This window comes from Sciurus vulgaris (genome assembly GCF_902686455.1).
Source record: "Sciurus vulgaris genome assembly, chromosome: 5".
In the NCBI taxonomy this organism is placed as follows: Eukaryota; Metazoa; Chordata; class Mammalia; order Rodentia; family Sciuridae; genus Sciurus; species Sciurus vulgaris.
In genome coordinates, this window is record NC_136465.1 from 27,072,947 (window position 1) to 27,100,691 (window position 27,745).

The window sequence follows — 27,745 nt, forward strand, 5'->3', positions numbered from 1 at the left end:
ATACCTATGAAATTGATGATCTCTATTCTATGAAAAAGACAGAAAATAGAGGCTTTTTGAATGCTTAATTCCCTAACAATGTCCTAAGTGCACAGCTAAGAAGTCATAAAAAGATGCAGCAAAATTCTAAACATGAGAAGTAACAATAGATTGAGAGATGGCTTCCTCATGTGTTCTCACCTCAGTTCTTCATAGTTCCCACTTTTAGCCTTGTCTGAATTTCTCTGTAAGACTCAATAGGTCTTTTCTCAAAGGGAAGATCAGCATATGCAATTTACCTACGAATATCTCGCAATGTATATGCATATATGGGTACGTATGAGTGTTTACTCCTGTCAATATTTCTCCTGATAAATTATAAAAGTAAAAGGGAACTTTTTTGAAGTTTCCTATTTATTAGGACAAGGTAGGCTGAAAAGTATTAAGAGAGGGTTATGGCCAAGTGAATGAACCTTAAGGGATCTGTTATCTCATTTTTATGGTAAGTACTGGGATTTACTAAGGACTAGAGAAGCAAGCTCATCCAAAGATCCAGGCCTGAGATAGGAAGTAGTATTAAATATTGAGAAAATGATAAATTATATATTTAAATGATAAATTATATATATATAAATTAAATATATGTACATATATATAAATTATATGTATAAATTATATAATTTAAATATTTGAATACATATGAATTGGAGTTTATAATCTACCTACTAAAGTATTCACTTGGGTAAATAATACATGACCATGAACTAAATTTCAAGATACAAAAGTTTATATGGTGGAAATAAGTCTCTTTCCCTTTCTTGTCTCCCAATCTCTATTTCCCTCTCTGATGGCAACCACTATTTCTAGTTTCTTCTGTGCTTCCAAGAGATTAATCATTCAAGAATTCTAGATGTCTATTTGCCTATTTGCAGCAACATAGAACTACATACATGTTTCATGGCCATTTCATTAGTTAAACCGATTGCTGCAATTTTGTATTATCTTTCCATCATTATAATGCAATACCTGACACAGGCTACTTATGAAGAAAATGAGGATAATTTAGCTCACAGCTTAGAGGTTCAAAGTTCAAGATCAGGTAGGTCCCCCATTATTTGATCTCTAGTGAGGGCAGTGAATGGCAGCACATCATGGTAGGAGCAAGTTTAAGAGCAAATGGTCACATCTTAAATAGGAAGCAGAGAGACATTGGCATCCTACAATTCCTTCTGAGGACATGCCCCACTGTCCTAAGGACCTCCCACCAGGTCCCACCTGTTAAGTGTCCATACCATCTTCCAGTACTACCACCCTGGGGACCAAGTTCTAAAGCATGACACTTTTGGGGAAAATGAACCATACTCAAATCATAACAAACTCTGTAGTAAAATTTATAGCTTGCTCTATCTGGTATTCGTGAGAGTGACAGGAAAGGTAATATGTCAAGAATCAATATTATGTAAAGCTAATTACCAAAAACATTTTGAATGCACTCATCGCCCCCTTTATCAGCTGTAATTCAGACATGGTTTTGATTCCACTTGTTTAGTTTTTAATGCTTCACTGTTTAATTTTAATAGTCCTAATTAATTGACTAAAATCTATACCTCGCTGGAAATTCATATTTACTTCTTCCAAAATCCTACTTCAAAAATCTACTTTTATTTAAAAATATCTCAGTCTCTTTATGATTTCATTTAATGACAAGCTAGCTGATCAAAATCAAATTGTTTGGTTGTTCTTGATGTTCTATGACTCGTGTCTATAGCTGCTCTTTTGTTGCTGTGAAGTAGTGCCGGGATATTTCCCTACCTTACGGTCCTTGTTTCATTTGCTGAACTGCCCACCAATCTCATCACTGACAGAAAAGAAAAACTTATTTTTCTCCATTTAATGTTCCCAAGTCTCCTCTTACCTGTCTTCCTACTGACAAATGGCAAATTCTTTTAAGATATGACTATTGATCATTAGCTGTCCTGGGGGAATACAGATGTACTGCAGGAAGAAATCATCTGTCCTCTGGTGTGAGCAGTATTGTAGCTCCAATATGCACAGCCCAAGGAACTGATGTAGTTGCAGAGTTGAAATATCTCAGTGGCCATATTGAGCAGGCCAACCAGGTCTCTTTCAAACACAGAGGGGCTTCAAAACTCAATTGAACAATAACGTTCCACTCTTAAAGGCAGTGAAACAAGAACTGAAAAAAAGATTCTGAGACTAATATGAGAGCCACATTCTGTTGGCCTGAGTGGAATAGATATTGCAATCATCCACACTGACATGTTGAATATTATTTCAGAGTAGATAGCAAAGAAAAAGAATCAAGGGAACAGTCATTTCAAACCAATAAATTGCAAAGCAATTAAATGAGTCAAATCGCATTTGTTTAGTTTTTAAACTGATAAAACTGGTCACTTAAAATGTTTAAGCCAGCAAACTGTTATTTTGATACAATGTAAAGGAGAATTTGGTGTATTTAATTCTCACGTTGTTTATGATAGGAAAGAGAAAATCATGAAAGATAAACCAAAATCTTGAAGTTCCTAACTTCGCTTAACTCTTCCTTTCTGTAGCCTCAAATATTTTTCAGGGATGAGAAGCCTGAAAGAAAATCTTGAAGGCAATTCTGAATAGAAATGACAACCTCTGAGAGGGAACAGGCATATTATTCAGTTAAAATGAAAAAGATTCTGATGTTTAAGCTTTGATGTTTTGATGTTTCTTTTTTCAGAGCTTCACCACCAGCAGCTTGTACTACCAAAAAAAAAAAAAAAATCCAAGAATAAACATGAACCTTCCTTCCATGACAACCCTTAAAGTTATTGTTTGATTTACAGCTCATGCTGTCATAAGGTGATGCCTAATTATGCACCAATGTTTCGCTCATTATGTAGTGAAGTAATGGCATGGCACATTAGTTTGAGAACAGAGAAATGAATGCGCTTTAATAAGATAGATGTCCCCCACATTTTCTTTCCTCTTTTCCCAGGTAAACTTCAAAATGTGCTTGGTATAGCTCCAGGTGGGGGGAAAAATTCTCCCTGGATTCTCTAAGGCAGCAGCAAACTTCTTATTGCCACAAATGTCCATTACAAAGATTGTTTGAATTAGCCTTAAAAATCATTCTCCATTGTCACAACAGCTGTCAGTAAATGTTAGTAATTGTAGCCTTTTATAGAGGGACTTTCAGCAGCTTTAACCCTTACAGACGGGGAGTTTGTCTATTGTAACCATTCAAAAATCAGAAAAATATGCTCTGTCTTTTTGCAGTGCTGGTAAGAGAGAAATATAGAATTTTCTCTCTATTGGATTGTCTAGCCTCATATTAATGAAAAAGGGATATTTGAGAGGGATAGGGAGGAGACCAGTTCGACCTTTTGAATTCTCTGACTTTACTGGAAGCTCTGAACATCCTGGGAGTCTGTCCCCATGACAGATCAGCAGAACCTCTCCTCTGTCAGCAAGTAGGGTCATGGTGCCTGGGCAGTGCTGTGTGTGCCCTGCATTTAGGAGAGTTCAAACTCCCCAGATGTTATGAGACAAAAAGTTTCAATCACCTGAAACACATGAACCAAGGTGTTGTCAGAATGGACAAATCACTATTTCCTTGCACAGGACATGTTTGCCTCAAATTCCCAGCCTTTAAAACAGAGGGCAATTTGATGTGGTGATTTCCCATTTCATGCCATATTATTTCATTAAACAACTATTTCTGGAGCACTTATTATGCCCTGGGTGGTCTTCCAGGCTGTGGGTAGATACAGCAGTGAATGCAACAAAAATCATTGCCATCATGGAGTTCATATTCCAGTAAAAGAATAAATAAGAAGTATTAAGGTGAGGGGCCAGACTGGGGACAGAAAAGGCAGATGTGATCATACAAAGATAGTCTCTGAACATTTGACCTGAGACCTGGAGAAAATCTGAGGAAAGGGATAGTGGGAGCATGTCTGGCTCCTTCCAACACTGCAGTTAGCAGCATAGATGGGAAAAACCCTTTTTTGCTCTCTTGCAAAACATTCATGGCATACAATTTTGGTGGTGACAACTGCCACCCCTCTAGATTTGTACTCTTCTGCTACATCCCTGTACTGCCACAAATTGCCAGCAATTTAAACATGCCATGTCAATGCCAAAAGTCATACTTAGAAATATTTTGCACATTGGCACTTCATTCTGCCACAAAATAAAATTCTTTGGGGGTCTGCTTCTCTGCAAGACACTGTAACTCCAGCTCTATTTAATCATTAATTTGCCTCTTCTGCTTACAAGCAAAATTTACAGTCCTAACCATCAATTTAGCCATTATGTACTGTGAACACATTGTGCCTACATGTGGTTTATTCCACCTCCAGACTTAAATCATATGTCCCTAGATTGCAAAGACACATTTTATTATTCTGCCTTCCCATAACATTTATGGCAGGTGGGATAAATAATTCTGCATTGTGTGGTAGAAGTCATTGGGCCACCTATCTTTTGTACACATTTGAATGTGCTTGACAGTTTGTTAAAACAGTGTAAATGACTCACACTCCAGAGAGGATGTCTCTATTAAATAAGTGATGTCTAGATCCTAACAATCAATCCCACACTCAGAATGCAATACAATGAATATATCAATGGCCAATGCCACTTACTGTTGGAAACAATTTATATGAGAATTCTAATTTGTATTCATAGAATGCCTTTTTCTGAGCTCTTCTGCTACATAATTACAAAGTGGCTTTATGTTTAGTATTGTTATGACAATAAATAACAGAACAATGGAAAGCAATAAACGATCCTGTCACTGCCACAACCTAGGAAATAAACAGAAGTCACCAAGGCATATGTGTGTGTTCACAGCCCCAGCTGAATTCACTGTATATCCAAGCCCAGGAACCACCTGTGTGGGTATTATTACCTTAGCATTGTAATTATGGGTTATAATGCTCAAGAAGAGACAGACACATTTGTAAGTAGATATGTTAAATCTATCTGTCATAACAAAAATCTCACTTCCAAAATATCTGCTAGTAAACTTAAAAAAAATCTCACTTCCTTCTATGGAAGTCTCTACCTATTTACACATATGTCTAGTTTTTTCTATCTTTAAATTGAATAAGAGATGAAAAATTAAACTAGAAATCAGGGGAAAAGAAAAAGATAGGAATTATATAAATTAACTAAGCCATGCGATAAGAGATGCGATAAGAGTACAGCTTTTCACTTCAGCCTTCAAACCATTCTATGGGCTTCACATTCTGGTCACAGTGGAATCATCACAGTTCAACTTTCCAGGAAAAGGTTTCCAGTCTCTCAGTTTACATATTAGGAAACTGAGAACTGAATCTATCACATGCCATACCTAAGATCAAACAGGTAATAAGGGAAAAAATAGGAAGACCATGTTTATAGTAAAGTGCAAATCATTTTATTTTAACTGCTATTATGAATTCTACCAATCATTCTTCCAATCTTTGAGTGAATATAAGGATAGAAGGATAAATAAATGCATTGAATCACATATTTACACATTGATTTGCCCATCCCTGTAAAGACTACATACTCTATTCCCAAATATTTGGGAGGTTTTTAAAATCCTTTCTCCTTTTGAAATTGGGATTTCTTCATTTTTTCTTCCTTTCATATTCCAAACCACTGCGATGACAGCGCGTACTATAAGCATATAAAGTACTTGGAGAAACAAAGACTCAAAAACACAGTAATGGGACAGCAGGGGAATAAGCCTAAATCTGTCAGACTGCAAGTGGTGCTTCACATTTGAAAAAAAAAAAAAGTTACAGAAAATAATCAGAAACAAGTGTGACAGAGCACAGATGAATTTATAGGCACCTTAGCAATCAGTAATCTATAAAATTCCTCTTGCCTTACTTTTTTTTTCTCCATCTGTATTCTCCTTTGGGAAATTTGTCTTTCCTGTCCATCTAACTACCCCACATCCTAAAAATATCCCATGATTGAATATAGTGTTTTTCTCAGATTAATCTGTCAAATTCCTGTAACAACGTATACAGACTGCTGAAAACAGATGGTCTAAAAACAAATGTCTGAATAATGAATGTTAACTGATCCCTAACCAGCAAGTTCTGTTTCACCCTATTTAGCTACTCAATGCAGCACAACATTGGACACTTGTCTTTTAAGCTACAAGTATTAGAAAAAATGCCAGGTCTCTGGCAGCAGCTGCTGATGCTCCTATTTTCTGGCACATATTAACCATTCTTGGGGGTTATTTCACAATACAGAGGGACTCTTTACATAGCAAGAGCAGAGGAGTAAAAATACCAGTGTACTCTCAAAACTTGGACATTAAAAAACATTTGTTCTTTGACTTGATATTTTAAAAATCTTTGTCTTAATCTTTTATTGCTGTGCAAGTTACCATAAACCTAGCAACCTAAAACAGCACACACTAATTATCTCACAGTTTCCACGGTCCAAGAGCTGTGGGTAGGCATGGCTTAACAGATGAGGGTCTCACAAGGCTGCAGTCCAGGTATTGGCTGAGCTCCATTCTCATCTGGAGGACTGACTAGTAATGAATCTGCTTCGCTCAGGTTTTTGCAGAATTTGTTTTCTTCCAGCTATAGGGCTTGGTGCTTTAGCTTTTTGTTTGGCCATCAGCTGGAAGCAACCTCAGGTGCTCGAGGCTGCCCAAAGTTCCTTGCCACCTCAGCTCCTCCAACATGGCTATTTAATTCTTCAGGCCCTCAAGGAGAATCTCTCTTCAGTCCATGAAGAGGCATTCTCACATGAACTAAGCTGATAGAGGGTGACAATCCATTACCCTTGTCAGCATTTCCTGGTTAGAAGCAAACCACAGATTTCACCTACCTTCACAGGGAAAGCATGGCATACGGGTGCCAACAGCAGGACGGGAGACTTAATGGAGGTCATCCTCGAGTTTGCCCATCTTGAAGTGTTGGTTTCAAGAACAAGAAATCCTGGATTTAAAGGATCCCTTGTGCTTTTTATTTCTTCACCACCACTACCCCAAATGGCAATAGGGTTTTTTGTTTGTTTGTTTTTGTTTTTGCTATTCTTGCTAGTCTGTACACCTGGGCTCTTATTATTTTAATCTCTTGCGGAAACAATGTCACAGAATCATGATTAAACAGTAGACCATTCTTCTTGAGGTCAGAAATTGAAAGCATCTCTATGAACACTACTTTGGCATAAGTATTTTGCAAAACTGCTACTTAAAGTCATTACACATGCTTTAAAGGACTCTAATAATTTTCCCTGGAGTTGAAATATGTGAAAATGATCACCCCCTTTAAAGAACTTTCTGTTCCTTTTTATTATATAGAATGACACATGCAGTTCATTCTATTCTCTTTGAGGTTAATTCCTACAGACCAAGTCCCCTCTTTGTAGAGTTTGATTCCCTAGGTTCGCTACATTCTAACCACCAAAGAAGTTAGAAAGCAGCTTAGCTCACCACTACGCACCAATGCCACCCTAGGAGTTGTGACCACCTGAAACCTCTCCCTAGGCAGTAATCATTCACTTAGCAGTTCCAAGCCCTGTTTAACATGTTAGAGAACATTTATTTCACATTCACTAGAGAAATTGGTAGACTTTTATGAAGAGTTATATTTTAGTGCCCCTAAGTATTTACTTACCAGGATTTTTTCAATCTTGTGCCAAGATGGAACAACTTTGCTTTAGGTTATGAATGTACTTCTGAAAGAATAGAAGTTGCTAAAGTTTCAGTAAATAAGATCACTAGGGGAATTTGCAAAAACTCTATAATTTCCTTATAAAATGAAAGTTTTTAAGAATTTTGTGTCATAACTTCACCTCCAGGATTTTTAGTACATTTTTAAGCAATATAAACATGTTTACATTATTTTAAAAGTCACTGATAGAACAATCAATAATGTGGACTAATTTCAATCTATAAATTTAATTCTAGTGTTGGCATAATTGTAAAGAAGACAGAAGTGAAGTTCTAGGACATTACCCCATTGGTGACATATTGTAGATATTTTTCAATAGCTTGGACTTCTTTCCCGAACAAAACCCTCATCCAGATATTTTCCCTCATCAGTATTCTTATATTTAATATGAAGAGGTACAATATTATTTTGAATGGCTTTTAGCAAAATATCAAAGCAGCAATTCTCAGTAAGAGCAGAAGCAGTATGGGAAATTTATTCCAAACCCACACACACCCATGAGCACCACTCTAGAGGTTGCCTATTGCTTCTGTAACAAATTATTATGTATTTAGTGGCTTTAAACAACACAAATTTGTCAACTTGCAGTTCTGGTAGTCATAGTTCAAAATGATTAAGCAGGTCTACATTCATACAAGAGGCTCTAGGAAGGAATCTGTTTCCTGACTTTCCTGCCTATTCTACCACAGCCACCAGGCTGGAGTTATCTAAGAAACACACTGTGGTGGATTATGGGCTACACAGTTGGAAAAATTTCCCCAGGGAATCCTAAAATTTGCCCGATTTCTCACCACCTTTCCCCATGGAGAATCATTGAAATAAAATACGTGTTATTACATCTTCTTTCACAATGTAGTGATGAAGTGCCTGTTTGGAACTTATTTATTTTTAATAATCTTTTCCATGGAAAGCTTCTACAAACACAACTGGGAATGCTACTCCTACCCAACAAATACCTGCATGGCTTTCCTTTTGATCTCTAGGACAAATGCAGGAAGGAAGACAAGCTGGGGTGTATTAGTCAGGGTTCTCTAGAGAACAAAATCAACAGGAAGTCTAATTGTAAAAGGGGGATTTATTAGATTGGCTTACATGACCGGAAGCTGGACAGTCCACATGGCCATCTGCAACTGGAGAACTGGAAGAAACAGCAGCTGTGCAGTCCAAAAGGTGGAAGCCCCAGAATAAGAAGGATCGACAGTGCTACCCTACTCCGAGACCAAAGGTTCTGGAAACTACCTGGAGAACCATTGGCATAGTCCGCTTTGGAAGAGTGAAGAAGCGAGAATCCAATATCCTCAGAGGATTGAAGCAGCAATCAAGAACCTGTTCAAGAAGAGTCCAGCTTGCATCTGTACCCGCTTCCTTGTTCTTCCTACTTTTATTCCATTCAAGCCACCATGATATTGGGCTGTGCTACCCACACTTCGGGAGGGTCTCCACTTCAATTCACTATTTCACATTCCAATCATTCCTAGACACGCCTCATGGACACACCCAGAGGCCTCTTAATCATCAGCATCTCTTAATCCATCCAAATCAACAATTCAAATTAACCATTACATGGGGCAAGTACTTGCTTGACAGATCCCATAGCTTTTTTGTTTGTTTGTTTGTTTGTTTGTTTTGATGCCAATGTAGCTCCATAAGTGTGTAGGCATTAAATAAATGCCTTCATCCTAAAGCGACTGGTATAAAAAGATACAAAATCCAATAAGGAACAAAGAAAGGTTCTCATCCCCATGGCATTCTGGAATTTGTATCCTTCTTTGCCTTTCCCTTTGGTAAAGAACAGAAATTAATTGAATAAAATTCAAGAAGAACTCTGAAAATTGGTAATGAAAAAATGATAAATATAAATGTATGATAAGGTCTTAATTTGCATTAAAAATGTAAAAAAAATTTAAATGTATACAGATGGGTCAGAAATAGCTTTCAAGGAGACTTATAACTTTCAAATGCTTTGTACTTTTCAAGGTATTTTGATATTTATTATCTTATTTAAACTAGATTTATACAGCTTAGAAAAGAGAAGGCAGAAGGAAGATAAGGACTGTGAATTATATGCAAATTAAATCACCAATATGAAGGAAGAAAAGGTAACCTTTCAGACAGAGATGACTCTTGAAAATCTGGAAGCTTTTTTGTGGTGTGATAGTTAAATAAGTAGTCAAAAGACACATTGAGGGGTTATCCTGAGTAAAGAACTCATTTAAGGAGATAGTTTGAGCATCATTCTACTTTGAGAACAGAAATTTGATTTCTACAATATCAAATTTTAAAAAGGAAATTAACCTATGATTGTCAAGGGCAATAATATAGCAATATCAGGCTGAGTACGAAGTGATCCAGCAGCAAACAGAAAAGGAAGTGAAGTTAAATTTTAGTAAAATATGAATATAAACTTGCTTTTTAGGGAAGCCGTTCACTTTAAGACTACTTATTAAATGCTCAGTATGTGGCAGACCCTATTCCAGATACTGAGGATATGGAAGTAAAGAAAAAGTTCTGGCTCTCATGAAGCTTAGATCCTATTGGAGGAAAGAGGGGGCCCACACAAATAAAAATGTATTACATGAGATAATCGAGAAAGTAATTAAAAAATAAAGAGTGGCATTAGGGAACAACAGTGTTGGGGTCAAAGGGGATTTCTTCTTTTAAGGTTGAATTCACATGAGTGATACAGAAAAACAGTTTCCAGGTCGTTTTTCAGAGAGAAATTCATTGCAATGTCTTGAGCAGAAGGTGTTAATCATCACTGATCACTGTTTGGGTGAGACATGACTTTTGCTCTCTGGAGCTTATGTTTTCTGTAGGTGGGTTTTTGTTGGTGTTTCTTATAATTTATTTCCTTTCCAGTTGAGGAAACTTTAGGTCTTCAGAAATTAGTTCCAACCCATTAAGTTTAAAGGTGATCAACAGTCTTGCTTCTGAAGAATGTCCGAATCATTTAAGGGAAACCTCAGTCTTGCTGCTGCCCTGTTAATGGTTTCATAGATGAATGGAAAGGAGGAGTTGCGTGCCTTGAATTTTCTAGGAAGGTAAAGCCAATGACTCCAAAAATAGGGCAAACTAGAAAGAATGATGAAGAAACAAAAAAAAAAACCTACCTGAACTGCAGCTCTCTGCAATCAGCTCGCTGTCTGCCAGCCATGGCAACTGAGCTGCTTTTAGAAACTTCAGAAATCATAAGTCTTTTCAAATGGGAAGCTCAATATATTGCTCAAAAGTGATTCTTTCTCCTTTGGCTGTTATCTATCACATTCTATGAAGAGCTTTGCAAAATGTTAGATCAAATTTCAAGTGTTATGTAATTGCTGTGATTCATTTGGGGTCCAGACACAACAATATTTTTCTTCCCTTGTGTCATGAAAGGATTTTCTTGCATCTAACTAAGATTCATACAATAAATATTTGGCTGAGATTATTTTGTTCATATTTTGTATTTTGTTTTGTTTTGGTCTACTCAGACTAAACCAGCACCCTCTTCTATCTACATGTGCTCGGGTTTCACTCTAAAGACAAGTTTCCAAAATTGTCACTGCCAAGCTCTTACTCTTGATGATTCACTCACCAGGAAATAAATAAAGCAGTAGAGGGAGGTCCTTCTGCCTACTGTGTTCTGGAGGGATGTGCACACTCTGTTCATAAGAAGATATGAATATGCCTATTTGTTTTAGCCAATCTTTGCACTGCTGTGACCAAAACACCTGGCAGAGAATTTAGAGGAGGGAAAGTGTATTTGGGGCTCATGGTTTCAGAGGACTCATTCCATAGATGAACGACTCTATTGTTCTGGGCCTAAGATGAGGCAGAACATCATGACCAAATGGCCCAGCAGAGGAAAGTTGATCAGCTCATGGCAGGGTCAGGAAGCAGAGATGGGGAAGGGGCTTTGGAGAAGATGAGTCATTCCAGGGCATGTCCCCAGTGAGCTACCTCCTGGAATCACAACCCACCTGCTTACTCACCGAGTAAGTCCATTCAAACTAGGATGAGCTGACTAGGTTATAGCTCTCACAATACTATCATTTTATCTCTGAATATTCTTGCATTAACAGGAGCTTTGGGAGGACACCTCACATCCAAATCATAATAATATTTAACCTAAAGTGATTTTCAATGAAAAGTAATGAAGGTTCATACTTTTTACATTAACTGAATTCATGTGCATGAAGAGTCAAATCAATTCAAGCTTCAGTAATTTATCAAAAAGTGAACATGGTACAGTTTGAACTGTTACCCTGAGAAGTTTCAAGTTCCTTCTTTTATGATTAGTTTGCTATCAGTAATCCCCACCTCTCTCCACAAGAGCCTTCTATTCCAGGCTGCTGGTAAAGTTGCTCGCCACTGCTACTGCTGTTCAACCTGTTTTCCAGGGAAAGTAAATAACCGAACAAAGAGGAAACAAAATAAAATTTCAGGAAATGTTGCCAAATTGCCTGCTAAGAAGTAAAGTCAGTGAGGAGGATGGGAGTGGAGAAAAATACAGATTTCAAGTCAAAATGATCTCATTCAAAACATGACCAAGTTAGTTTGGCATTTTGAGCTGATTTCTGGAAACTAATAATATTGCTATGAGCTAATTGTACTTCTTTTTCCTGTTGTTATCATAAAGCCACTTTCAGATAGAGAGATTTTAACCAGAGGCAGCTTTGCCCTGCAGGGGACACATGGCAATGTCCAGAGGCAATGTAGGTCATCTTAACTCAGGGACACTTCTGGCCTGTGGTGAACTAAGCCCAGTGAGGTTGCTAAGCATTCCCAACAGCCACCATAACAAATGCTTATCAGGTCCCAGATGCCAAAGGCAATGAGAAACTCTGAACCAAACTATCCCCAAACTAGTAGCTATTTGGTCTTGGACCTTAAAGCAAAGCTTCCCACTAATATAATATAATATAAGAATGTAAATAAGAAAATGGTAGAAAGGATTATTAATCGAGGTTACTACTGGTAAGGAAAAATGGACTGTAGTGAAATTTATTTTTCAAAATATGTTTTCAAGCAATATTTTGCCTGTGCACATATTCCTTAGCTCCCAAACTATCAATATGACAAAGAAAATTTTTAAATCACTGCACTCACTATGGATGAGAGATCCATTTGTTGTAGTGGTTTTTGGTTTCCTTTGAGTTCATCTAACTGCATAGTTTAGTTTTTTGTATGACACTATTCTAACTGGGGTCATTTTATGGTTGTTTGTTAGATTATTTGGTCGATTGCTTAGTTTTTTAATTCTGTTTTTAAAACACAGGACCATCTCAAGACTGATTGCCACTCACCTTTTCATTACTTCTTTACCAAAATTATACCTTCCCTTCTCCTTTGCCAATAAAGATCTTACTCCTATAATTCAAGTTCCAGGATCCTTCCCATCACAATTCATGTTGTCTGGATCAATCACAGAGAATAAATGAGATCTATTTGGAGGAATTATCTCCCCATGTGAAAATTTACTCCACCCCTATTGAGATGGTAAGCTGCAGAGCTCTGAAGGCTGTGCCCTGTGACCTTTCCCATATCCACTGTATTACTGCTTGGTACCACATTTGTGTTACTTTCATTTGCTCATGTGTTGTTTATAGAGGGGCTCTGCATTTCTAGTACTGACCTTAATGCTTATTAACTTTTATTAACCAGTTTCTAAATACCTTTTAATATGCATTTGTTTCTTCTCATCTTAATGAAATAGGTAGAAAGGGTAGTTTCAGACTCTAAAAACAGGGTTTGGGGCTAACATAAATTTCAAGAGTCAGGCAGAATTTAGAGGTTAACCGATCTTTATAAAGTTATTGGAAAAAAACGATCTCCCCTGGGAAAGGAGTCCTGGTAAAACACTAGCAATTCAGGGCTTGTCTGTCCTCAAAGTGGAAAAAATCAACGCCATGTCCATCTCCATTTACAGCAATCTGACTGATTGCTGATCCCTCTGTAGGTGAACTTTACCAAGTGCGAAAATAATCCTGGGACCACAGGAGACACACCATTAGCAGAGAAAATATATATCATTGCTGCAGCTCAAGGAGATGCAGCCCATTTAAATGAAGATAAAGAGGGCCAAACAAAAGAATTACAATAGAAAATTTGTTGCTGGACTATCAGCGAAGGAGACATAATGCTGCCCTTTATCATTACTTGTCACGCCAGTGACAGACCATAAAACTCCTACTGCTCCACAATTCTGCACTCGTCACTTTCTAAGCCAACTTTTGCCTTGGCAGATGCTTGGCATGTTTTAGACATATGATTTATTGCCTCATTTAATCAACACTGTGCAGGAAACAATGATTTTTTTTTTTTTTTTTTTGTAAATTACAAATTAGGCACCTTTCACTTACTCTTTGGACACAAGAGATATATATGTGTGTGTGAGTGTGCACGTGTGTGTATTCATATATTCTCCAGAGAACACCCTTTTTTTATTGCATGGTATGAAATTTAAATAATGACTTCCATTCCTTCTGCCTGCCCAAGAAAGGGAAATTTATGCAAGACCGTAGAATACAAATGCAGTCATCCTGCATCAGTGTTTTTCAGTGTTTATTGTCATGGGGGAAAAAATAAACCATCCTGAGCAGATTCCAGTATTAATAAATAGCCTTGCTAGGGAGGTTATTGGCAATTTAAAGGCCATATTGCTTCCTTTTGCTTTCCATTTTACAAATACATTTTACATTCTTCTGGTAATTTCTCCTGAATTTTGGGGGAGCCCTGGCTTGACAGTAAAATGGGAACTAAGCACCAAACAAGTAAGCACAATGTCCTGGAAATCATATTACCTATTTAAAAATGACTCCTTGGATGCTGGTTAAGCTTAAATGAAGTGCATGTCACCTGTGCTCAGTTGTTGTCTTACCTAGGGAGAAAAATCACTTTCTAGAGTTCAGTAATAAATAGGCAATTCATTTTGACATAACGAGGAAGAGTGATGTTAACAGTCAGAGGTCACAAAAAGCAAAGATGGAAAAGACCTATTAGATCATTTTCTCCATTCCCTGGAGAAGAGGGCCAAAATTATATTTCACAGTGCTTTGTCCAGTTTAGCTTTCAATTACTCAAGCAAGAGCCTTTCGCCACTTCAGATATTATCCAGGATCTTTCTCTTTTCCCATGACCCCTTCCTTTCTGGATATACTGGCAAAGTCTGAGCCTTGGTCCGAATTAACCCTGCAGGTGACTACAAAAGAACTATACCCACCATTAGACCTGTATGCCTCAGAACCATTTTCTCTTCTTTCAATAAACTCCTGAATTACTTCCTTTGTAATAGCTTCCTTTGTCATTTCCTCCTCTACCTTTGTGTTCTGTTTGCTTATCATATCCTTTTACTCTGCATTTCAGTGGGAGCTATTTCTTGGCAGAAGAATTCCTCTGGAAGAAAATTAGTGCCCAGCTCCAAAAGTAATGATCAGGATAGCTCAAGTGATGCTAGTCCTACAGATCCCAAAGAACATTTTGAATGAATGAAAAGGATGGGTTCAAGAGAGAGTGGGTGGAGAGGAAATGGAAACTATCGAGATGATTCCTTCCCAAAATCCTGCTGCAAAATAAAGTAGGGAAATGGGATAAAGCTTTGGAGGAAGAAATGGGTTAAAGAAGGTTTACCTTTAAAAAAGGGAAAGCATACAAAAAAGGTGCTAATGATTTGAAAATTTGGTGGTGAGATCAGTGACCTCAATTCTCTTTCAATAAAAACAGAGTACATTTTATGGTTATTAAAGTCCCCTTGGCCACTCCAAATTCTTTGCCTTCCATAGCAAATGAAAGTAGAATTTTTAGTCTCTTCTGATTTAATAGGTCTATTTGGGTTTATATGCTATGATCCACTGGTTTCTGCTCTTAGTATATCTCCTAAAGAAAATCATATACTCAGAAAGAATCATTCCCAAAAAGTTCATTGTATAGTAGGTAGCATAGTAATGTTGTAATCATAAAAAAACCTAAATCTTCAAATATAAAAATATGACACATTTAAAATAACATTAAGATATAGCGCCATGGAAAATTTCAATGTTATGTTTAAAAGAACAAGTAGACTCTAAATATAAACAAAGGGAAAAAGAAAATATGAACAGTAATTGATTTCTGTTAATAAAACTGTGATTTTTCACCCCTTCTTTCCATTTTCCTATATTTTCCAGGTATTGTAAAATGTGTTATTACAATAAGTACATAATTCCCTGCCTTAAATCTTTAGCTTAAAAGATTCCTGGTGGATAAATTTGGGTTCCAGTTTGGTTTTTTGTTTGTTTGTTTGTTTTGTTAATGATTACTTGAGCATGTAATCAGTGGCATTTACTGAATACTTAAAATATTCTAGGCATTGTTTTGCTATATTAGGAAAATTTCTTAAATTTTCTGACTTTCATTTCCCTCCTTTGTAAATAAGGATAATTTTCCTAATCTGTGAAATGAGGATTAAGTTAATTAATACATGAATGCATCTTACAGTAGTGTTTGTCAATATTGAAAGGAATAAATATGGACATATATAGTAGCATGTTCATATATTATTCTGTCAACTTTAAATGCTTAGGCTGTTGGTTCTCCTCATTCAAGAATCTGAGACACATTTTTGGTCCACTTAATATTTTCTTTTCTAAATTTTGATCCAAGACAATATCCTACATGATCCCTTTCCTTTCATTCCCTAATAGCGTTATCAAGAAATGGAGCAATTCCTTGAGAAGACTTATCTTTAGCAGGTCAATTTTCTTCAACAAGGGCAGACAGCCCATTTCCTACATGCCTCCTTCTATATTGCACTTCAAGAATATCGTTAAGAACTGAGAGCTTCCATAGCCTTGAGAACAAGGCCAATTCCCAGATACTTAATTTAGTTCTGGTCTCATCTAAATTGAAATTTTGACATAGCATTTTTTTCTCACACAAACTGTTTAGCAGAATTCTCTCCAATTTGTCTTTATTTGTTGTAAAGTCAAACCAAACCCCAGGGGTCTTTATGGCTGTTTTGGCAGTTATTTGGTGGCATTATTCACTCAGTAGCACACACGTTAATTTGAGATTATAGGCCCTGGAACTCTGTCCAGGGAGCATTCCCACCCAGTCATTTAAATAGATTCTTCAGAGGAAACTGAAGAAAAATAAAATGAGCTTTCCTTTGTGTGGTTCATGTATTTTTCAACTGGAAAGAAATGAAGAATTTAAAGAACTTAAGGAAGGGCAGAGATTTTATGGATGCCATTTGGCACCTGCACTGTGGCACTGTGGTATTTTAGAGTTTTTGTTTTGGTTTCTGTCTCACCTACATTTTATGCTTCTTAATTAACTAAAGATTAATTTTTCTCTTTCTTGACCCTCTTGACTTTGGGATTTTTTTTTATCACTTTAAATTTTCTAAAAATATCTCTAAAAGACTTTACAGATCCCTTGGGTACAGAGGTGGATTCCAGGCTGTTTGCTGATGTGACACAGGCCGCATTTGCTTTTACTGGAGGCTGTGACTTCACCTTATTAATAGCCCCATTGATGTGGCTTGCATTGCTTTGTAATTGTTTAGGCCCATAGTTAGCATTTCTCATCCTGACTTCGTCTCAGGAAAATAAGTAGCAGAAAATCATTCATTATTTGTATGGGAAAAATTTGTTTCTAGTCTCAATTTTTAGAGATGGTCATTATAGTAAACCAGATCACAAAAGCCTACTTATCCACACTATGAATGTGTGTGTGAAGGTACAAATTAACAGCGGCGTTAATGTTGTAATGTAATGTGAATCCATTTAAAACTGCATAACTTGGTGTTTGACAAAATTCAATAAGAAAGCATTAAAGGGGGCTGCAGTTGTAGCTCAGCGGTAGAGCTCTTGACTCAGCACCACATAAAAATAAAAAAAATAAAATAAAAGGTATTATGTCCATGTACAACTAAAAAAAATTTTTTTTAAAAGAAAACATTAACGTTCCTTGAGAATTGTGAAAATTCATAAATGGATATTTTTAATCTTTAAAAACATTAGAGAGAGATAGCATGAAGATACTGATTCTTTTGATGCTTTCTCTGTGTTAAATTTATTTTTTGAAATAGTTTCCTCATATCTCAAAACAAAAAATCTTATAAAATGAGCCTTTGGGGCAGACTTAAAGATTAAAGGAATTGCTGAAAGATAAGGAGTGAGTTTGCTTAGAGGCATTAGAAGATGATTGGATGTTTTGAGGATACATTCCTAAATATGGGGGGGTTGACCAAGATAATTAAGTGCAAAGTGTCATTTAACTCCCGGATACAATTGATAGTGAAGAAGGCAGGCTAAAGTAGGACAGAACCTTAGTAATCAGATGCGGACCACTTACCTAAGGAGTAGAAAAGGAGTGTAGAGAGGAATCGGCAAAAGAACATGTCAATCAGATCTTGTGAACTCTCTAGTCACAAGGACTATTTTGACTGGACACTAGGATATTTGCAAATACAGCATTCTTGAATAATATATCTTTGCAGTGAGAGATAAACAATCTCTGGAGGCTTTTTTGTTAATAATTTTAGTCCTGAAACTTTAGTGTCTACACTATTTTCTTATCTTGATAGCTTGCAATATTCTATATTAAAAATATTTGTCATTGTCAGTACTCTGACTTTTCTTCCTCTATAAAATAATTGGTATTTAGTGTATAAGAAAGAGCCACTTTGGAGGAAATTTTTGTAATAAGAAGTTCTCAAAATCTTTGCCAAGCTTTCTTCCACACTCAACTAAATTTGTTTAGATTTACATTCTACAAAGAGTCACAAGGACTTTAAAGAAGAATAGAGACCCCTATGCACTGTTGTTGACAATGAACAACTGGATAGTTACTATGGAAAACAATATGGTGGTTTCTCAAAAAACTAAAAGTAGAATTATTCTATGGTCCAGCTATTCCACTCTGAGTTTATATTGAAATGGCCTGGATTTCAATATAAACACAAGGTCTCAGGTATTTGAACACCCATGATCACAGCATTGTTCACTATAGGCAAAAAGTAGAAGCAACCCAAATGCACAACAAATGGATGAATGGATTAACAAATTGTGATGTATAAATACAATGGAATATCATTCAGCCTTTAAAAGGAAGGAAGGGCTGGAAGAACAGCTCAGTGGTACAGTGCTCGCCTAGTATAGGCAAGGCCCTGGGTTCGATTCCTATCACAGAAAAAAAAATTATGTATGTACATGTATGCAGGTGTGTATACATGAAAATACACACACATATATACACACATGTATATGCTTATATATACATATGTGTGTATGAAAAAATCTAGCACTTTCTACAACATGGATGAACTCTAAGGATAGTATACTGAATGAAATAAGTTAGTCAAGAAAAGACATACTGTGAGATTCTACTTATTTGAGTTTTCTATATCAGTCAAACACATAGACAAAGAAAGTAGAAGAGTGGTTCCCAGGGGCAGCAAGGAGAGGGAAGCAATTATTGTTTTAATGGTAGTAGTTTCAATTTTGCAAGATGAAAAAGCTCTGGAGATTGAAAAATAAATGTGAGTATACTTAACACTACTAAATTACACACTTAAAATTATTATGGTGGCACACTTTATGATATGTGTATTTCACAATTTAAAAAATAGAATAGTTGAAATAGAAATGATCTACATCAACATTTGTTCTCTTACATCGACATTGATAATTAAAATGTTATTTGGATTTTTTTATTTAAAAGATTAATTTTTTTTTTTTTTTTTTTTTTTTTTTTAGAGTTAAACAACTCTCTAGTATTTACAGACTAAGATCTACCCAACAGTATTTTTGGCAAAATTCTTAATTATTTTTGAGGTCAAATAGCATAACAATGAACCAATGACTTTCCCTAAGGCTGATGGTAAGATATTTACATTTGGGCATTTGAACTGGATTATCTTGTACTAGGCATACATAACATTTGTAAGCTATCGGCCTATTCTTTTGCAATATCCAGAATGTTTAAAATCTAATAAAAAGCCTGAATTGTTCAAAATAAGAGGTTGTTCTTTGTATAAAAATGTATTAATCACGGAAGTTTATAATACTTAATAACAACATTTCTTAGAAAAGATCTCTACAGTCTAGTCATTTCCTATTTACATCACTTTTCTTCTTTGAGGCAAAGTTACAGCAATTTAATTTTATATTGCCTGACTTGGAGAAAATACAAAGTTCTCCTAAGGTTCATATAAACAGAACAATTACAAACTGTAAATCACACTCCCATTACTTCATTTTTATTCATTCACAGAAGACCTTTAATTACAACTACTTTTGAAAAACACAAAATGCTTAGAAAAATATCGTATAATTTAAATATGAATTATATGGGAAGCATCTGAAACATCAGACAAAACCATTTTAAAATAGTTCTTAAGAAAATACTGTGGACAAAATAGCATTTAAATATTTCTATTATGAAAGAGTATACATTGACATCTCAAAAATCAAAGCAAGTAATGAATTTGCAAATCAAATGTGTGAAAATTGAACTGAAATAAAGCTGCATCACAGACACGCTACATTTTCATATAGTCAGTTTTTAGGTTATTATCAAAATACCAAAATATTTTGTGTAAAGTAATGATCTATTATTTATACTTTTGTGAAATCTACTTTAAGATTATATACCCTTTAAATATAAAGAAGAAAATAAATATTTCAACAGAAGTTCTGTATTTTTTTTTCTCTCTTTACCTCTTGTACATTTTTTTGAAAAAGTTCTTAATTTTTTAATATATGGTGGCACCTATATTTTTCACTTTGGGGACCTCTATTTATAAAGTATTATATAAATAATCTTTGACATATGAGTACTTTCAAAGAATGAAGACTTTGCACCCAGGTACTATCCTCAACACGGAAAAGAGCTTCAGTGAATGATGCAGACACCAGTTCTATGGCTGTTAGGTACTCCACAAGGGCCCATGCCCTGGGTGAATGAAAATACATGATTCAACTGTTCTTTAAGCAAATGGTGAGAGAGAGAAAGTGAATACAAGAGAATGAAAGAGACCAAAGAGGAGAAGGAGAGAAAAAAGACCTGAGGACCCTGCCTAGTGTCCAATCTTGCTGACGTCCCAGCAGACCACATCCTGAAATGTATCCGATGCTATTTTCTATATGAAAATACAGGGTTCCAGGACCTAATAATCACAGAAACTGTCAGAATTCTCCAGAAAAACATAGCTCAATATTTATCACTGTAAAATCTCTCACATGATGACAGAGATATTTTGAGATACTAAAAGGATTTAACTGGAGGAGAAAATAACAAGAAAGAAAGGAATAATGAAGTGAAACTCAGTTAAGCCAAAGTTAGGCTGTGCCAAGGGCTAAGAATTAGAAAGTTTGGCATGTGGAATTACATATTGGATTGCCCTTGATTTCTCCCCTGGCATCGTCAGAAGACCTCCATAACTACCAAAGTAGCTTTCGCAACTCTAGATTAAAAAACTACAGAGCACCTGAGATTTTACTTTATTTGCAAATTAACAAGCTAGCTTTCTGTTGTTCCATTGATACAGGCAGAGGATATGAGTTCCAATTCCAATGGATTTTATTACTCAAAGAGAGCAGCTTAAGGAACAAAATGTTTTTGTCAGTTCCCTTGTCTCCAGATCACATGGATTCTTCCATAATCAATGGTCATTTCTTGTTTGTTCTTTGATTTGGTTTTTTGTTTGTTTTATATAGAAGGTATATTGAGCTTAAGAAACTCAAATTTATTCTAATGGGCAACAAGCATGCCTGCCCATCACTCCAGTGGGAGATACTATCTCTAACTTCCAAGGCTATTAACAACTTGTCCTTTTTTGTGAAAGATACCCAATCTCTGTCTTCCATATCTGTTAGTCACATAAACATCCTTGAAAAGACAGTTTGGGAAAAGAAAAAAAGATGATTATTGTTTCATGTAGAAGACATGCGGAAACATATAATACCTATGGAAAAAAACAGTGTCAAATTCTCTCCTAAGATTTCTTGGCATCAGGGAGTCTCTGGGTTAAGGTGGTGGGAGGAATGTCTCAAATCCCATGCACAACTAGATAGAGACATAATAGGTAAAAGGTAAAAGTTACTTTTTTCACCATGAGAGGGCGTACCTGGTATATTTTAGGTTTCACGGGAATCTTTTTTTTTCCCCCCCATGGTCTCAGGATATCCTTGACCGATGTTCATGTTCTTGAGATTGTTATATACAAGAAGAGAACAACATGATCTAACTGTGAGCAGCTGACCAACCTGCCCAACGGTTTGTTTGAACTGGGGTCCACATTAGGTCTTTTTTTTTAGACTGATTGATATGCTTCTTAGGCATCAGTAAATTTTAAGGATTCTCCTTCCAATTCTTTCCCCACACAATAAATTGAAATTTATTTATTGAAGAAACCAAGTCATTTATCTTGAGGGATTTCCCATGGTTTAGATTCTACTGATGGTATCTCTCATATATCATTTAACATATTCCTCAGTCCCTTTATGTCCTACAAATAGGCAGTTAGATCTGAAGGCATGATCAATTTCAGATTCAATGTCTTAGACAAAAATATTTCATAGGCAATGATGTGTTTTCCCATCGGGAGGTACCTAATAGGAGATTGTTGCTCTTTTTGTGATGTTAGCAGCCTGTGGTGGCTTGATCCATTAATTCATTAGGGATTGTAAAAGGGTGACATTCTTCTTCTATCTTTCCTTCTTTTTATATTATCTAGAATATATTTTGTCCATTTACTTAAGCCAGGTGTTAGCCACTCTTTCCCAAATGACTTAAGATGCTTCGATATTAAAAGAATAGAAAATAGGTCATTCAAAGATAGAACCCAGATGAAGTCATAGCAGAAGCAATTGAATATGTTTTCATAAATTCTATTACTTTCTTGGTCGGATTTTTTTGTACTACAGAGATAAATGTGAAATGTCTGTATTTGAATGCTATCAAAAGGGACAGATTTAGTATGGTCATACAGGACAAAAAGAGACTGACAATTTTCTGGAAGTCAGCTAGAGACCTAAAATCTGTATATTTCTTATATGTCAAAAATGTAGAAAAAGTCTTTACAGGCCCTGCTAAAGTAGACCATTATCCTTAATATATTCACCTTGGGTCCAAATATGCACATGATATACACCACGTAGATTAAGAAATGAAAGAATATCTTCTATTCTCTAATTGTAAAATACTTCTTTGCACTGTGGTAAAACCCTCAGATTACCTTGAATGCTTAGAGTTGCACTTCAGATTACCCAGAAAGCTTAGGGTTGCAATTCTAAGTATTAGTGTGAGAATTAACCAGAAATGCTTAAGATACATGTTTCCATGTATTTGTAATTCATTACACTTCAGAACTTGTAACTAGGCATCACCTAATACATAATCTACATGATCTTAAGGCCATGGTCCATCTCAATCTACCAATGTCCAAGTATAAACATCAAAGGAATTTCATCTCCATAGGTGTGCACTTAAATATATAAATCTATATCTCTAGATCAGGTGTCTCCTGGCCCTTCCTTCCCTTTGAAATACAAATTTGATAATTCAAAGGAAGTATATAGAAGCAGGCAGCAAGTTGCTGGACCTGGACACCAACTTGGTGTTACCAAATGGCTAACCTCTGGGGAGTCCTCCACTTGGTCATGCTCTGCAATACTAAGGGTCACTAACTTGTCCATACCCTTGGGAACAATTCCTCAAAAGTGAACCAGAGAGCTTTGTGCACTCCATTACGGTATTTTTCTGACATAATATGCATAACTTATTGAGCAGAATTAAATCTTTGATGAATTCACAGTGCTTCAAAGTCATTATTTTGACATCAGTGACAATCTTACAGACAGCAAACTGTAGGAGGTTAGACAGATGCTGTGTTGACTAAAGAAAATATCCTGGAGTTTGCTTTTTAACTAAGACTCTGATATGTATTAGCTTTATTTTAACTCTTACTTTCAAAAATGAAACACAGCCAAATGACACCACAATATCTAACATTAGGATGCATTTAGGAAAAAATAGGTATTTGATAGGATTAAATCTATATAGTAAGTGAAACTTCACCAGGGAAATCATGGAATCATAAACATAGAGGAATATTTAAGATCTACCAGTCACATTCTCTTCATCTTTTATGTGAGGAAAATATGATCAAACTGTATAAAACTATTTACCCAAAGCCACATCAGAAGGACCAGAACTCTTGTCTTTGACTTTCTTGACTACACAGATCACTGAAGATGAATTCTTTAGTGTTTAATTGGTTCCCTGAACACTAAATTCACTAATGAATGATATAGTCTCCATATAAATTTATGGTATATAAGTGGAATTTCTGAAAAGAGGAAAATACATTTCAGAAAGCTGCTAACTTTACTACTCAGAGTAGCATGACAACAAAATTTCACTAGACTACAACTTTTGGTTTCATTATTGTTTCACAGGATACAATAAATCCTGGAAAACTATATTTTTGAAGCTGTTTTCACTCTTCTGGATCATTAGGATATTATTCTGCAGCTTTTAACAATAACATTAACTTTTAGTCTAGGCCACAAACAAAAAAGAAATTAATGGTTCTATAAATGTCTCACAGTCACTAGAGAAATCTGCCTGTTTAACAGAAATACAAGAAATTCTCTTGGAATTATTTAAAGTTAAATGAGTTCAAAAGTGATCTTCTAAGATGTTGTGCTTAAATTAAAATAATATAAAGTCATGTTTTATATCATGATAACAATGTTTTAGAAACTAATCTAAAATTGTCCACACTAAAGAAAGGCACAATGTTGTTTAACTTAAAGCCATCTCCACCATCTCCAGTAACTCCCTTGTAGGAGAGTTTAATTTGCTAATTAGACTGATGGTACCTGCCTTCATTGTAAGTTATGGGTAATTAGATGTTACAACTGAACTACTAAGAGAGAATGGACCCCAAAGGGCAGTCAACCAGATCATTATCTGAGGAAAGCAAACTAATTATCACCATAAAGTTCAGACTAGAGGAACTGATCTAAATATCTAGTGGACTCTACCTGTGGTCAAACCCCTTATGTTTAGTGAATTCACACCATACCATCTTATTACATTAAAAATAAACTTTGATATAAGAAAACTTTATAGTATCAGAAAATGTGTATGGGGGAAAGAAACTCGAAGAACTAGACCCCACTGAGCTCCAGAGAATTTCATACAAACCACAGAATATGGAAGTCTGCATCTGAAGTTAGGACAAGCCCTCCCAGGTGACTGACAACCCTTTAATTCCCACTTTGTAATATCCAGGAAGTGAGAATATTCTACAGTGATTTCCTCTTATGCAGCTATAGAAAAATGTCTACCCCTCCAGCAAACAAGACCCCATGGTCCCTGGAAGTCAGGGAGGGAAGACCTAGAGGCATATTGGAACACTGAGCTGCTACTCAGCATTGTGTAATTGATTTAAAAAAAAAAAAAAATATGAGGATTAAAGAAAGGGGGAAAGAACATTATTTATGGGCTTAAAAAATGTGATCTACATTTTTTAGTTCCCAGTGACTGTCTAGACAGTATTCCATGAGATAAGCATTTTGTGGTGCAAACAACCAACTTACAAATAAATTTACATAATGCCTCTTGTTTGTTAATTGGTAATACAGAAAGGGTTCAATGCCTAAGTAAATTACAGTAATGAGATTATGAAGTTTTCTTAAATGTTTATTACTGTGGAAATCCTGACAGAACATGGCCTTTCAAGACTCTGGCACATACAGCATCCTCATATTGATCATGAATCACTTAGTCATTGTCTTTTATTGTTCAACTGTATTGCTTTGACCTTAATTCCCTGACAAGACAGTAAAACTCCAGGCTTATTTGCAGTTGAGTCTGTGTTGGAGAGTTTTTTGAAATCTTTCTTTTCTGTTTGCACCTAGAATAGGCAGAAAGAGTGGGGAAGAGTAAGCAAAGGGGGACCTGGAGGAAGTGGGTCCTTGCACAGCTTTTTGCTTTGTTCTAGAGCAAAAAGGGACACGATACAACTGGCCTCTGCAGAATTGCTTATACCCTCATCTATGTTACTTTATTGCTTACCAAAACTTCCTCCTTTACATATGCAATAGAGACAAGAGGATGAATTATCAAAATCTCTCTGTAAAATAGAACTTCCAAAAGTTTTGTACTTTGGGCTCAGCCTCAAAAGGCATTTCTTCAAAGGGAAATGCTGTTTCTCTTCATCAGTACAAGTGGCTTACTCAGGCTCCAGTTACTGCCTTGATAAATGTTTGTTGAATGAACATTGCCAGATCTCTAACCAAAGCCTAACTCAAAGCTTGACTGAGCCACTTTCTAAAAGGGAAAAAAAAAAGGAATCCCCCAAGTTCCTTATATTTTATAGGTGAAGAAATTTAGGTTTACAGTTTCCATGACCAACCCATTCATGTCATTTTATAGACCTCCCTCCCAGGACTATTCTGATCCCAAATTCTAGAATCTAACTTCCCATGGTCTCATCTCCACAACTCTGTTAGTGACAGGAAGAACAACATAGAGAGTGACATATTTTGAACTAAATCATCTCTGATTCTTTCATAGTGAAAATTAGAAAGCTAAATATCCCTTTAACTGACCTGTTTGTGAAACAGTTATAAACTGTTAAGAAAAAGGGTTTTTTAATACTACACTAATAATGCTAAGAAATAAGAATAAACTCTTGTATACAGAGAAGCATCAATATACAATAATTCTGATATCTGTTAAATTGGATACCAGGAAGGGCTTATAGATCTTACATGAATCCCTATTGTAATGAATTATGGGAGAAGACTTAATATTATTGCCTTTGATTACAGTACTGCAGAGAAGGGTTGAAAAGTGAAAAACCAGAGAGCATACTGCATACTGAGATTCCATTTCAATAGATATTGGGCTATACTTATCAGAAATTCCAAAAAAAGCTCTTATAATATCTTAGATATGGCAGAGTAAGAGCAGTGGATATAAAATATACAAGAACATATCCCACAGAAAGCCACAAAATGTACCTATTTCGCATAAAAAGGAACAAAAGATTGATGTATCTTATCACAGACAGTTGGAAATGTTTTATTCTGTAAGATGATTTGATTTTGTTCCCACCATTTGTTTTTAATTAGAGGAAGAAGCATTTCCAAATTTGAAAAGCTAAGGAATATCTCCAGGTCTTAAATAGCTAAGTTCAAAATGACTGTATAGTATTTCTTCAGCTTTCCCTTTCCATACCTTTTTTAGCACACATCAGTCATCTTTCCACTTTGAATCCAAAGCCCAAGTTGGACTTTGTACCAATTTACTATTACTGTATAGAGGTAGAAATCAGTTCAGTTCTATTGATTTGACAAATATTTTTCTGTCTCATTTTATATGCATTATTTTCAGCATACAGAATACTAGGTAAAGCCTTGCTATAAAAATCCCTCTTTTGGGGAAGAGCCCATATGCCAGGGTGTTCATTTGACTTCACCCAACAGGAGCCAGAGGGCAATACTCACCTTGGCAAGTGCTGGTCAGGATTAACATGATGGTCACCCACCAACACTAACTGCATGACAGAGCTCTGGTGTGTCACTGCACTAAAACAAAGGCCGTATTTAAAGATTATGAAACATTTTGGGAACTAAACATAAAACCTCTAAGCACAAAATCTTATAAATATCTCTGCTCTAGATAAGGAGAGGAGAAATGTGACCTTTTAAGATTTTATGCTAGGATTCATCATTCACATACTCTGTATGCCCAACATCCATGAATAATTGTACTGCAACTAATGTTGTGCATTCTTCCTACGAATTCTCTATTTCTTTCCTAGAACACTTGAAGGACAAGTTAGAGGAATACATGGCTCGGTTTTCCAAAGTGAGGATTGTTCGTACCAAGAAAAGAGAAGGACTCATCCGGACCAGACTCCTGGGTGCATCTGTGGCCAGAGGAGAGGTGCTGACATTCCTTGATTCCCACTGCGAGGTCAACGTGAACTGGCTGCCCCCACTCCTTAGTGAGTACAATTAGCACTGACGCACTCTGGGAACTTTGGGGACTGGAAGAACTGCAGCCCTGCAGAGTAAATGCAAGGTTTACTTCAACAA

General features: G+C 36.0%; 1 protein-coding gene across 1 annotated transcript in view; it reads left to right on the plus strand.

Moving 5' to 3' along the window:
* The window catches only part of GALNTL6 (polypeptide N-acetylgalactosaminyltransferase like 6), a 1,118,676-nt gene that overhangs the window by 888,331 nt on the left and 202,600 nt on the right, over window positions 1-27,745 (plus strand). The window contains exon 6 of the mRNA XM_079142956.1: window positions 27,469-27,654. Within this exon, the coding sequence (XP_078999082.1) occupies window positions 27,469-27,654 (186 nt within the window). The remainder of the gene's footprint in view (window positions 1-27,468; window positions 27,655-27,745) is intronic.